This window comes from Denticeps clupeoides, chromosome 12 (assembly GCF_900700375.1).
Source record: "Denticeps clupeoides chromosome 12, fDenClu1.1, whole genome shotgun sequence".
NCBI lineage: Eukaryota > Metazoa > Chordata > Actinopteri > Clupeiformes > Denticipitidae > Denticeps > Denticeps clupeoides.
The window spans coordinates 15,673,656-15,687,654 of record NC_041718.1 but is presented as its reverse complement, the minus strand read 5'-3'; the positions used below and the strand labels follow the sequence as shown (position 1 = coordinate 15,687,654).

General features: G+C 45.7%; 1 protein-coding gene across 5 annotated transcripts in view; it reads right to left on the bottom strand.

Moving 5' to 3' along the window:
• The window catches only part of atg7 (ATG7 autophagy related 7 homolog (S. cerevisiae)), a 44,560-nt gene that overhangs the window by 17,575 nt on the left and 12,986 nt on the right, over nt 1-13,999 (bottom strand). For all 5 annotated transcript variants that reach the window (XM_028997968.1, XM_028997969.1, XM_028997970.1 and 2 more), the window contains 3 exons: nt 13,777-13,852; nt 9,104-9,184; nt 4,179-4,301 (listed from right to left, as the gene is read on the bottom strand). In XM_028997968.1, the coding sequence (XP_028853801.1) occupies nt 4,179-4,301; nt 9,104-9,184; nt 13,777-13,852 (280 nt within the window). The remainder of the gene's footprint in view (nt 1-4,178; nt 4,302-9,103; nt 9,185-13,776; nt 13,853-13,999) is intronic.

The window sequence follows — 13,999 nt, the reverse complement described above, 5'->3', positions numbered from 1 at the left end:
AAGAGCAACACGCTCAACATAGCTGAAAACTGACAGCAAGCTGCCCTGCTCTTCCCCTCCAACTCCCGCTGGTCCAGGTCGGACCATGGAAGGCTGAGGAGCCAATCCCAGTCCCAGAGCTGGCAGCCCAGACACCCGCATGCTGCACAGCCCCACACCAGCTGCTGCACTCTGCACTTGTGGTGGCGAGGATGAGGAGGAGGAGGAGGCACTGAGGAGAATTTAGAAACTCAGGGGAAGCTGAGCGTGACTCACTGTTCCCCAGCTGAGCCCAGCACCACAGGGCCTGACAGACCACACAGTCACACAATCTCTCTCTCTCTAAAACTCACATACACACACACAGCTATAAACAAGATCAAAAACACAACTTACACATGCATGCGCACCCCCTCACACACACAATAAAAGCAAACATGCACAGATCCAGCATTCATGGGGACAGCTGGATGCAAGTTATGTCCAAGAATGTCCAAGAATTGCTTGAAATGCTGTGATAACAATTAGGCATGGTTATTTTGACGAAACTGGTGCACAAACGTTCACATCCATTGCATTCATGCATTTTGTATGTTTAAAACCACACATTTGCGCAGACTTTCTTTTATACATGCCTACCAGCAGATATGTGCAAATAACACACTTCCTCACACACAGACACAGATAAATACGGCACAGAAACCTGCACACCCAGACACAGTACGGTTTGGCCAAACGCTGCTTCCTATGCGTGGGCTGAAATCTGGTTTCCGACCAGCGGCCCAGGGGACGTAGTCAGTGGGTTCGGGCCGAGACCCTCAGTACACAGACCCTCCCTGCAGCTGTGGAAACGTAAACACGGCACTGGGGTAAATATGTCCAGTGCCGCTGCTTCCGCCCGCGATCTGATGGGCCCAAAACTAGCTGGTGACTCTACAAACTGTTGACAGCCCCATAATAATCATATTCAACTGGTAACACAGCGGTGGAGAGTTGTGAGGACGTGTGCCAGTCCGACTCGGGGCGTGAGTGAAGGGGTTACGCAACGTCCCCCTGCAACGCAATTAGCGCGTCACGAACCTCTGTTCTGCCGCCCATGTCCTCACCAGCAGGCCTGAACAGGACCATAACACAAAGGAAGAAGCTGTGTTTGTGTGTGACAGGGTGGGCAGACGACCTCAGTAGGCGAAGCATCCTGTTCACTCATTTCCTCTGTGTGTGAGTGTGTAACTTCCTGAGGCCAGGCATGGTAACACACCAGGACAGAATTAAAAGCCCCTACTTCCTCCCACCACTTCCAAGTGGGACACCGGAAGCGGGGGCATTGTGCTGCCTCTTGTGAAAGATCATCTGTTACTATAATCAAGAATATTAAATCTAAGCGGAACATGTGATCTCTTCTCACTTGTGATCGGAGAGAGGAGGTCATGTTTGTTCCAGATGTGTGTTTTTTTACAACTTACTACTACTACTTACTACTCTAAATTGAGACAAAGTGTAAACTGCACTATGAAAAGCCGGTAGCTCCATACAGACATCCATTCAAGGCTTTTATCTACTGCACTGGAGAATAGGATTTTATTCTGGACGTCAACAGCATGATGCAAGTTAGGTCCATATACAGAGAGCGGGTTGACCAACACCACAAATGCCATTGCACACCACTAGCCAAGAACTTTAACTCCTAAGCCACCACCTCCTTCAGTCTTGGCCAACTTGAGTGTGAGAACCTCCAGCATGTCCGTTGATAAGAAAGAGGACGTAGGAAGTGAACACCTGAAATAATCAGGACTAAGCTCATCGCACCAGAACAAAGGCTTTTCTACACTATGGAGCGAGTAAAAAGCCTCCCGTCTCAACACATTGAAGTCGACACAAAGCCACAAGTGTCATCTCAACGCCCTCATTTGTCCAGCGGCCATTCAGCTACACCTGCAGTCAGACAGGGCCAGCTTTGTTTACCTTCTCAGCTGATCCCAGATCAGCGCTGCGCTCCCTACCCATCCGAGCAACCGGCGGCAGCGGGGGCGTAACAGGTGATCTAAGAACAGCTGTTCTGAGCTGAAAGGAAATAAAGCCCGGCTTCCTTCTTTAGGTGAGTGACTATGGGAAAAACCAAACTCTCACATGGGAACCCAGACGCTGACAAAGGGAGCATTTACGGCGATGCACAGAGAGAGGAGGAGCCCGGCGTCGGCCAGCCTCTCCGCTTAAGTTGCCTGGAAATGAATGCGGGCCTAATGTTGCGACTCGCTAGGGCCAAGCACCGAGGCCACAGCCAGAAGACTTCAATATAAACACAGAGGGCAGCGTATATAAAAATGTATTCCAAACCCGCTCTCCACCACATAAAAACCGGTTCTCCAGTTTCAAGCTCAACTAAAATAAGCCTAAACGCGCATTAAAAAGGACTTTTACTACATTACACTTCTGCTCAAATCCACCACACACCAGACAACTCGATAAGTACATAAAAGAAACTTTATTTTGTTCTAAGTAGTGGTAACATATATCTAGATGAATATAACTAATATCCAAGTGGATATATGTGAATTGAATTGTATATGAATGTTAAATCAAGTGTTAGAAGTAAACTATCGAGTCTAATTTGTAGGTCAAATTTCACAGGTTCCATGTCTATATGGGTACTAAAGAAGTATGTGCCTGATTTCAAAATGCACCCAAGGAGCAAGAGACCTTATTAACCAACTGTGGACATGATCCCGTGTACTGAACCCTCAATCTTCTTGTCTTCATTTCATTTAAATGTGCAAGTATTTAGGATAAACAACTTAACAGCCATAATTGTCTTTCCAGCAAATTCATAATATTAATTGGAAAATGGATAAAAGTCAGTGAGATCCATATAGGTAAGGTGTGTAAATCAGGCATTGCACATATTACACAGTACATATTAAAATGGGGAAATCGTTATGACTCAGTGAACCTTTATTGCCCCAGTACAGCAAAATGAAGTTTGGCAACCACCTCTGCAGGCTGTGTGAGCCGATGGGAAAGGTTTTGTGTAATCTGCGGAGAGAGAATTGTTCGTCCAAGCGCACACAGCTGAAGAAATTACTGTTTTGGTCGCCATGCAGCACAAAGGAAAATGGCCACTGAGGTTTAAATGTCTCCATATGGGGAGGGAAAAAAAAATTAAAAAAAAGGACACTTATTCCAAATCACCGAGACGGGCTCAACCACACCGGAAAATAAAAAGACCCCCCACCTCCAATAAACGAAAAGAAACTTCTTCCAATTGAAATTTTCTTGGGGTTATTAAGCTGGCTGGGCAGATCCCCCCACCTTTGGGTTTGACTCGATGCGTCTGAGGGGCGAGCAAGTCTGACGTGGGGACTTTCCCACAGTCGCACAGCCTCTCCCAAGACCCGTATGTCACAGTCGACTCCTGCTACAGCAATATACCAAAATAAGAACTGCTCCAAAGAAACCAAATGTGTGGTGTTCCGGCCAAGAGCTACAAAAATGGTTGGGGGGGGGGGGGGCTCTCTGAATTTCAAGCGGGGGGTGGGGAAATAAAAAATTAAAACGTGCCATTCCGCAGATAGCTCGAGTTCTTGCGCTCATAACTTGTCAAAGGTTCAACGTTCTGTTATTTCATCATCTGCCGTGAACCCCCTGGAGACGTTCCCGAGGCTGGAACAACACCCAGATTGCCTCTCAAAAGAGAATAAATGCGCCATCTCTCCTGCTTACGTAACGCTGGGCCTTTATTCACCCTTTCACTGCCACGTATGGAAAATAAAGAAGTAAAGATGTGCAGCGTCAACACAAAGACATAAATGTGCGTCAGTTTTTGATATGGAACTGGTCCGAGACCTAAAAGCTACCCAGAATTCAACAGCATGGATTCTGTCTCGGTCGCCAGGGTAGCACGCTCTCTTTCTTTAATATCGTGATTTTCGCACGCCGCTGCCGAAGGCACTTCAAAGGGGTGTGGTGTACTAAGACAACAGCCCGGGTGGCTTCATTTCCTGCCTCTGCTAAATTCGAGGAAAACACCAGCGTAAAACTTACAAGTTGCTCGTAAAAAAAAAAAAAAAAAAAAAAAAAAAACCTCGGGCAGAGTTTATAGTGACGGTGCGGCGGCCGGCGTGATTCACGTGTACCCGGCCGGGGGGGCTGTAGTGACGAGACGGTAATGGCCAGTTGCGGCAGGTGTGCGGGGCCGTGGTTACCTCGGCGGCCTGCGTCTCCTGGTGGAGAAGTGTCAGGCCTGTCAGGTCTTCCAGAAACGAGTGGGAGGAGTTGAAGACTTTGGACAGGAACCGGAAGCCGTCTCGCTCGTAGTTATCGAGAACCTGGAAATCGACATAGAATCCCACACAAACAGGTCATGATGGAACATAAATGCTTCTGCCAATTGGACAGTCACACTAATTAGGCCACATACACAAATTATATTGTCTACTTAGTAGAAGAAAACACAGCGTTCAATTCTATGGATATGTTTGACTTCCTGCTTAAACTTATGATAAATTCACATGGATTTGCATAGCTATTTAATGTTAGCAAGCTAACATTGAATGAAAGTGATTTTTTTTTTGTCATTGTGATACACTGCAGTACAGCACATGGTACACACATCGAAACATCTCCTCTGGATTTAGCCATTTGATTTAAAATATGTATTGCCACCAAGCTACTGATGGGTCTTTAGTATGAAGTGGTGGTAGTGGCCTAGCGGGTAACATACTATGAACCAGAAGACCCAGGTTAAAATCCCACTTAGTACCATTGTGTGCCTGAGCAAGACACTTAACCCTGAGTGTCTCCAGGGGGGACTGTCCCTGTGACTACTCTGGATAAGGGCGTCTGATAAATGCTGTAAATGTAAATGTATGAAGTAGGAAGCACTCCGCAAAACTGAGATTAAGTCTGCATACTGGATACTATTGAACAACATGATGTACAGAGTCACCTAATCAATGTTATCACACTGAACATGACCAAATACTCTTTCATTTTTAAAAGCAGCTGGTTGCATGTTTATTTGGTTGACACATCACTACGTGACAGAAAAATGCTGTAATTTCAATGAAAGAGTGACTTCTTAGACAAAAAACCCTTTGTGTTTAGCTATGGTAGTTGTGAAGTAATAAGAACTGAGAACTGAGATTGCATGCAACAGAAGTTCCTCAAAATCTTGTAACCTCACAGAACATTTTACAAATTATTTTTAACCAGAGGACCACCGCCCCCCTGCCTCCTCAGGCACTCAAAGTATCAGATGACTGTAGACCGCGCAACCAGGTTCAGGGCAATTAACTGTGTGTGCGACTATATATGTGTGTGTGTGTGTGTATGTGGAGACAGGAGAGGGTGATATAAGTGGGTGGATCACTTTCTCTCCCCTCTCCACAAAAGCTGTCCTGAGACGCAGCAGACATCTGGCACCACTGCACGTCAGATTGCAGCCCAACGTGCTCTTTCTGTGGCAGGGTCCTTTCGGGACCCCTCCCCTGCGATCACGTTGGGGCCGTTTTTGCCCCATTAGGAGGCCATTCTCCTCCCTGGATCACGTTTCAGCCCCGGTCAGGGGATGAGAACGATGCCAAGCAAAGTGGCGTCGGCTTTTCAGGTTCCAGACAGAGCTGAAAGGACGCGGGACAGATACTCCCATGGCCACTGTGTGTGTGTGTGTGTGTGTGTTCAGGCTCTTGCCTTATAACATGTGGGGCATTTAGGCCGGCCTATTAGCACTGGAGCAGGAGCACAACGACTTTACAGCGTTTCATTACGCTTTCCAAAAGTGGTTCCCCTCACACACCCAGTGATTGATGCAGCCTGTAAAACTATGGCAACCATGTGAGACGCAGGGGAAGCACATCTGGTTCGCATACAGCCCAGCTCTCACAGTTAGATGTGGCACGCCCTCAGCCCCTCATATCTTCATCCATCCCCTAATTGTTTAGAGACGAGAGGGGGGGGGGGTATACGCATTGGCTTTGAAGCTGACGCGTGCGGCCATCTTTCATTAGGTCTTCCGAACAAGACTGGTCCGCGTTGGGCTCAGACACCTGTGAAGTGGACCGGAAACTAATTCTCCACACATGGGGCACAGGAGGTAAATTCACCTCACATACGCCCGTGTCAGAGGCCAAGCAGGCAGCGGCGGCTCTTCACGGGAAAACAATGTTCTTTACGGCGTTACACGGTTTATTTTCCAGAGCTGTTGTTTCAGCCGGCTCTCATTTAAGTGGTGGGTGGGGGTCGAAGAAGCATTTAACCCATCTGTGTAACATGAGCGACACGACATCATTACACGACACGAATCGACGGTGAAACTGCGTTTTTGAACAGATGCGAGCTCCTAAAGAGTCACGAGAGGCCAGACATGAAGTGAGCTGGTGAATCGCTGCTCCTGACCCCCTCACCGGCAAGCAGCAGCCATTGAGGTAGACACATTAAACATAAACGGGGCATTAAGGAAGCGGCCCTGTTATCAGAAGCTTGCAGGTTCGAATCCCGGCACTGAGCAAAGCACCGTCCCCGCACGCTGCTCCCCGGGTGCCTGTCATGGCTGCCCACTGCTCACCAAGGGTGGTGGTTAAAAGCAGAGGACACATTTCGTTGTGTCACCGTGTGCTGTGCTGCAGTGTCTCACAATGACAATCACTTCACTTATAAAACACATTCAACAAATAATTTTTTTTTGGAAAGGGCAGGGTGATATTGCAACAAAATATTGGATCATGTTTCTGAATATTAACTGTCAAGTGTCTTAAATACATTCTTGCAGATTTAAGCATTATAATGCATATAATTGCTATAACGTTTTACACCATATTGCATGTCTTAACTTGGAAGATTGAGTCAGGGACGCTTGCATTGCAATGCTGGTTCCTGTGTGAGCATCAATATTTATTGCGTACATAACTCTGATTCTCACTGAATCACTTATTCCATGTAAAACACAGTCAGAAAATTACTAAAAGCTATGATATAGCCTGTATTTTTGAGATAAGGGAACTTTACAAGAGCAAAACATAACGCATCAGGCAGGCAGAGAAGATCCTGTATGATGCACAGTGTTTCCTGGAAAATAGGAAGTGCTTCTCTGGAATCCACATGAATGCATCAGTTATTATTGCTGGTCTCTTGGCCCACATGGAAATGTTTCAAATAACTCAAGGTTTCTGAGATTTATGACCAAGCAATGTATGCAGACAATGAAGAATGAATAGAGTGGTAGTAGCCTAACCCCACTTACTACCACTGTGTCCCTGAGCAAGACACTTAACCCTGAGTGTCTCCAGGGAGACTGTCCCTGTAACTACTGGTTGTAAGTCGCCCTGGATAAGGGCGTCTGATAAATGCTGTAAATTAATAGACAGCGAATAAATCTCTCAGATCATAAAGAATCTATATGGCTCATACTGTATTTTTTCAAAAAGTAACAACCATGGTGTGTTTGGGTAGTAAAGTAGAGCCTGCTGGTGTGATTTGCTCCAATTTATATTTCAAATTACATCCTTGGTGATAAGAAAAAAAAAAAAAAAAAACATCAACCTCATTTGAAGCAGGAAGTATGGGGAAGGCAGAGAAATGACTGTAAAGGGGAAAAAAACATTAAGCAATGATAGAAAAGGCAAGAAAAGACAAATAATCTGTGGGTGTGGGTGTATGCGCTCTTTTTCAAGCAAAACTAGGTCAGATTCTCATTATTTTCTTAGCATAAAGTCATTCAGGACAGTGAAAGAACAAAAGGTTACAAAGACACCAAGTGATACAAATACAGAAAATGAGAGTAAGAGAGGAGGGAGAGAAGCTTTAAATTTAGAGACTCTGAACTGTTTTGTTTCCATGGTTTCCTGGTTGCTGGCTGCACGGTGTCTAGCGGGCCCGGAGTGCGGTAATATAGGCTCAACCAGACTCGGGTCAGACGCGTCAGGAGGAGAGAACTCCCAGGTCGCTGCATGAGAACAGTCAGCTGATCCCCCAGCAGCCTTATTGAGTTAGAACGATTCGCCGACATGCCTCGTTTGTGTTTCCAATTCATTTATGTCTCAATGATATTTTATAGCATCAGCAGATCAGCACTCAGGCTGAACTCTTGCTCATGTTTGGGTGAAGTGCTCTGCTCTACACCAGCTTCAACGTCGCCAGAGTTTTCTGAAGAGGTGGAGGTGGGCACAGCAGCCCATTGTGAGCTTTTGGGGTTCTGCTGTGACAGAAGCTGAAAGGGCTTTCTTTCAGTGGTTTAAAAAAAAAAAAAAAAAAAAAAAAAAAGTGACAGGGCCAGGTCATAAAACAGCAAGGGGTCAGCGCTGCCTCACCTCACCATTGCCTCTCTCACTTCAAAGTGCAACATCTGAGGTCTTTTATGACCTTTCAGGGCTAAAAGCCAGTGTTGGGAAAGTGTGTGCTCTATTGAAAATGGGATGTTTGAGACAAAGATTAAAGCCTGTGTTTGCCTGTGTGTGTTTTTGTGTGTTACTGTAAGGCTTGTCTTTGCAGGTGTCTGAAGTAGAGGTGGGAAAGGGAAGAATAAGTGGAAGAAAAACAAGGGGAAGTGGGGGCTTGTGTTCATTTGCTGTAGGCAAGGGTACACTGTACATCCAATCAAAATGGGCCTGATAAAGACCACATTGCCTGCTGGGAAAGCCATTGTCCCCATGGAAGGAGGTCAGAGAGCAAAAAAGAAAAAAAAAAACAAAAAAAAACAGTGACCACATCCACACATGCAGAAGAGATCGAGTGGTTTTTCCCTGGGTGATTTATGGGACGTGAGCCCTTCAACACAGCCAGGTCCCCAGGGGAAAAACACTTCACTCCACTGTTTAATTACTCACATACGACACTGACATCAACAGACTAACTGCAACCCGATGGAGACCATGTGGCCTCCCTTTACCCCCACGTACTCTGTAATTACTCCCACCCACCCCCCACCAAAAGCTCCCTGCGCTCTGACTTCTACAACCCTCAGAAATCCTAGGTATTCCAGTAGGGACGGTTCCGGAGGACATTTTTAAGCTGAGTGTGGGAGAAAAAAAACGTCAGGAGACCAGGACTGTGTTTTTATTTTAAAAAAGTTATTAATAATCTAATTATAGTACAGTATACACAGTCCTGTCACGGACTTAACAGCCTTACTTACTATTGGCGAGCAGGCGGTGCATTTGTCAAACGCCAGACTTGCAGGAAGAACATTGTCAAATCTGGACAGGAACCCTCGGATCTGCAATAAAAAGGGGGAGCGGGTAGGTATTATAATAGATGTCTTCCTTAATATGACATGTCATTTGACAAAAACCAAACCATAGCACCCCCTGGGGTCTGTCAAGAGAAACACATGAAATAACATGAAATCATAATTAATAGAAAACTTTAACAATTAAACAAGAAAGTCTTTGACAAACGTTGTAAATAATGAAATCTAAGCCACATACTGAAACTACACCAGATACTCTTCTTGCGTGAAGACTAATATAAATGAAAAGGGTTTCTTATTAATCAGTGAGGCTTTTAAAGTAGCTGCCATGCATTAGCCAGTACAGAATTCCACTGGAGCTGGAAACTAATTGTTGTAATAATGGGCTTGTCTACATGTATGCAGCTATTCCCTCATTAACAGCCATTTCCAGTGTACATTTAACAGTTTAACACTTTACATCTTTAACTCCATTTTCTGCAAATGCTAATGTTGCACAGAATTATTATTTACGGTCTTATTCATTTATTGGCATAGAAGACATTACAGCAATGTTTGAATACAGTTACGTATTCAGAAGTAAGACGTAGAAACCAACACCAAAGCCTCATCCCGGCAGTGAGGCTTGGTAGAGGGAGCAAGATAAAGGGTTTTTTTGCAAAGCCATTACCAAGGCAGAAATCACAGAAGGACCCATTAATTCCCAGTTATACCATAAAAAGTCAGAAACTGAAGATGTTGAGTCATTCAACATGACTGATGATTAACAATAAAAGCAGAGCAATTCGTACCGACGTAATTGTCAATTTTGGAACAAAGTCAGAAGTTTGAACTGCATACTCCTATCTAAAGCACAGTGGCGTGATCTATTGTTCAACCAAGGAATCACAAAAATATACCAGGAACTAAAGTTTCCGTACAAATCATATGCCATTTAAGTAGTGAAAGTGACTGTTTTTGTGATATCCTTTCCGAATGATTCGCTGCTTGGCAATTTGTTTCGGTGATTGGTAAAAGTGTTTTGCATGTCGTTAATTTGTTAATTTGACAAATAAAAAGCTCTAAATTCTGACTCTATATAGCCTGCAGATTAAAACAATGAGAAAAAGAACAATAACCTACAACGGCTGTTTATCTCTTAAGCAGCACAGCACATGGTGCACACAGTAAAATTTGCCCTCTGCATTTATCCCATCACCCTGAGTGAGCATTGGGCAGCCATGACAGGCACCCGGGGAGCAGTGTGTGGGGACGGTGATTTGCTCAGTGGCACCTTGGCGGATTGGGATTGGAACCTTCTGATTACGGGGCCACTTATTCTTTAGTGGCCCCGTAATCAGAAGGTTCGAATCCCAATCCGCCAAGGTGCCACTGAGCAAATCACGGTGTTGCGTGTTTGCTGGAAGGAATTGGGGTTTGGGGGTCCTGGCTAGTCTTGGACACAGGCAGGGGGGCTTCAGGGGACTGCACTATGCCACCAGGACATGGCTCTGCAGGACACCTGTCCCCCTTTTCTGTCACAACCTTTGACTGTTTCTACCACGTATAGAAAATCCACGTACACACAGCCTGTCCACAAGAAAAACGATGATGCTGGAAGAACTTTATTCCACCTAATTTGAGGATGGCATGATGAATTGTAGATTTCTGCATCAGCAGAACTAACACTTTCTCTCTGTGTGTCAGAAGAGTTTTTATGCCATTCCAAGACTAACGGAAGGCCCATAGATTACAAGCAAGTCCTTCTCTGCAGGCCCAAGATGCAGATATATATCCCCTCTTTCATCTCACAGCTCCAGCACAATCCACTCATGCCACTTTTCCTATGATGCACATTTCCAAAATCAAAGACTCCTCTGCCTTCAATTACTCTGTGGTATTGTGGCCAGATTACAGACAGCAGATCTAGGCTTGTCTGCAGAAGACACTCCCTGGTTTGTCTTCTGTTCAGCCTTGTAGAATTATCTATTGAATGTTTCTAATAAAATCACAAAATATGCATCTTTAGGCATAAATGTGCATTTTATGTTTTCCTTTTCCCATATTTCAAACAGTGCTATACACACACACACACACACACACACACACACACACTGATTTGAATTAATGTGACTAATTATCTTGACCCTCAATTACATACTGCATGACAGATAAAGAAGATAAAATTTCACTTATTTCTCTTTTGTGGCAACAAAAGACGTTGGCAAAAGAATATAATTTAGCAGCCATGACAGTGGTGTGCATTTCTCCCAAGTAAACACCAGGGGGCAGTGTAGACTCACTCTCCTTAAATCATGAGGCGTCGGGCCTTCTTTAGGTCGGTATATGTCACTCTCATACACCCGCAACTAAGATGATTATCCGCTCCACGGATGATAGGGGGGTAGGGGGTGGGCAGGCGCTGCAATTGGCCAAAGTCAAAAATCACACAGCGACCCTTGTCGTGTCTTCCCGTCCCCAGCTCGACTGCTGGCCTCGCACGATCCCCTGCGGTGCAGACTCGCGCATTTCCAAATGAATCGCATTACCCATGAAAGCATGCGTTTGTTGCGTGCCGTACGGCCGACGTGGCTGGAGGAGCGAGGGCGAGAGAATCGGAAGACGACAGAACGGCAGCCTCCGCTCCAGCTACACTTACAGTGGCGCATGTACGCACACGTGCAAACACACTCCCTCTACACACAGTGGCGGTCCTATTCTGCGAGGGGGAGGAGTCCACGCCCTTCCTCTTTCTGATCGCTCTCGCCCTACTTCTTTCACTGGCGGCGAAATCCATACGCGCCGGTGACAGGAGGAGGACCGGCGGGGAGGGCGAGAAGGTCAAGCGAGATTGGCGGGCGACCCCTGTTTGAGGTCCACGCGGGGCTCGGTGCGGCTGACGCACAAGGCCGAGGGAGCCGCGCGGCGCTGGCCTGACGTGGACGTTCCGAGACGAAAGCGTGCGGTGCTCCGAGGCCACGGATGCGTCACAGCAGTTGTGTCTCTGGGCGTGTGGCAGAAAATATCACCGCCAAGGAGCTTTCGCAGTTCCACAGTGAGCCGTTCCAGCTCGTTACGTGGGGGGGAAAAAAAAAAAAAAAAAGCAAAACTGAGCATTCCGCTTCTTGGAAATGTGTGTGACTAAGCTATTAAGCCAAAAAAGGGGAAAAAAGAGAGGGAGGGAAAGAAAGAGAGAGACAGAGAGAGATGATGCCTTCATAATAATCAATGTAGCAGCCTCTTCACAACTCCTGAATGCACAATCATTTGAAAACACAATCGCCCTGATTACAGCTTCCGAGGCTGATTGGTTCAGATCGGGGAAAGACGAGCGGAATTCGAATGCACTGAGCCGAGGCTCCTCCTTTAAATGACACGGTGGTGTCTGCAGTGCCATGCGAGATTTTTGCTGAATAAACAAGCCCGCAAACCGCGCAAGCGGTAACGAAAAAGGGAAGTAAGCAGGCCTGAAATAACCAAGTAAGTGTAATGAAATCAAATTAATTTTATTAATGAATATTCAGTTCACTTTGGGTTCAGATCCCACACACCGCGCTTTCCACCCCCAGAGTGCCAGTGTGAAAAGCCGGGAAGCAGAGAGAACGGGCCGGCGTTTCCCAGTAGTATCTGGCATTCACCTCTCATGACATCACAGGTTCTTGGCTCCAGACCAGTTATCTCAGTGGAAAAATTGGGAACTGGCACCGGAATGGCAGTAACAGATGCTCGATTGGACCGATGATATAGACACCTAGACCTCTAGGTTATGATTCTGAACAATTGCTGCACTCACAGTGGCAGGAAACATTACCCTGATGTAAGAGAGCACAGCCATCAGGGAAAGACGTTGCTCTGCAACAAGCCACCATGTAGGTGGTAGCTGTCAAAGTGTCAATCACCTACATGTCTAAAGTACAGGCCAAAAGTATGGACACACCTTCTCATTCAATGTGTTTTCTTTATTTTCATGACCATTTACGTTGGTAGATTCTCACTGAAGGCATCAAAACTATGAATGAACACATGTGGAGTTATGTACTTAACAAAAAAAGGTGGAATAACTGAAAACATGTTTTATATTCTAGTTTCTTTGCTCTGATTACTGCTTTGATCACTCTTGGTATTCTCTCGATGAGCTTCAAGAGGTCGTCACCTGAAATGGTTTTCCAACAGTCTTGAAGGAGTTCCCAGAGGTGTTTAGCACTTGTTGGCCCCTTTGCCTTCACTCTGCGGTCCAGCTCACCCCAAACCATCTGGATTGGGTTCAGGTCCGGTGACTGTGGAGACCAGGTCTCCACTTTTTGTTAAGTACATAACTCCACATGTGTCCATTCATAGTTTTGATGCCTTCAGTGAAAATCTACTAATGGTCGTGAAAATAAAGAAAACACATTGAATGAGAAGGTGTGTCCAACTTTTTGGCCTGTACTGTACAACCTAAGACTTCCTAGAACAACGTTGCTAGGGTCAATGTGGCCATCACTTTTCCAGGTAAATGGAACATGTGTTATGCACGTGTCTATATGCATTCTATTTCAGAGGAAGCTCCATTGACTACTTCCACTGATCCAATTATGATCAACCAGAGAATGCAAAGTGTTACCCCTTTATGGCTAGGAAGTTTGTATAGGAAAGTCAACCTGATGAGGGACGAGTCCAAGGGAAGTGGGAGGCTCGTTCATCCGATCATCACTGCTGCTGGCCACCGCGTAACCCCTGCAGACGGAGAAAGCGAGTAATTGGTTAAAGATAATCACCACCTTTTAATTTAATACAAGGCATCGGTGCCCTGGCAGAAACAGGTTATCTGTGTAACAAGAAATAACGTGCCATTTTACTATTCCTTTTGCCATATGGGTGGAA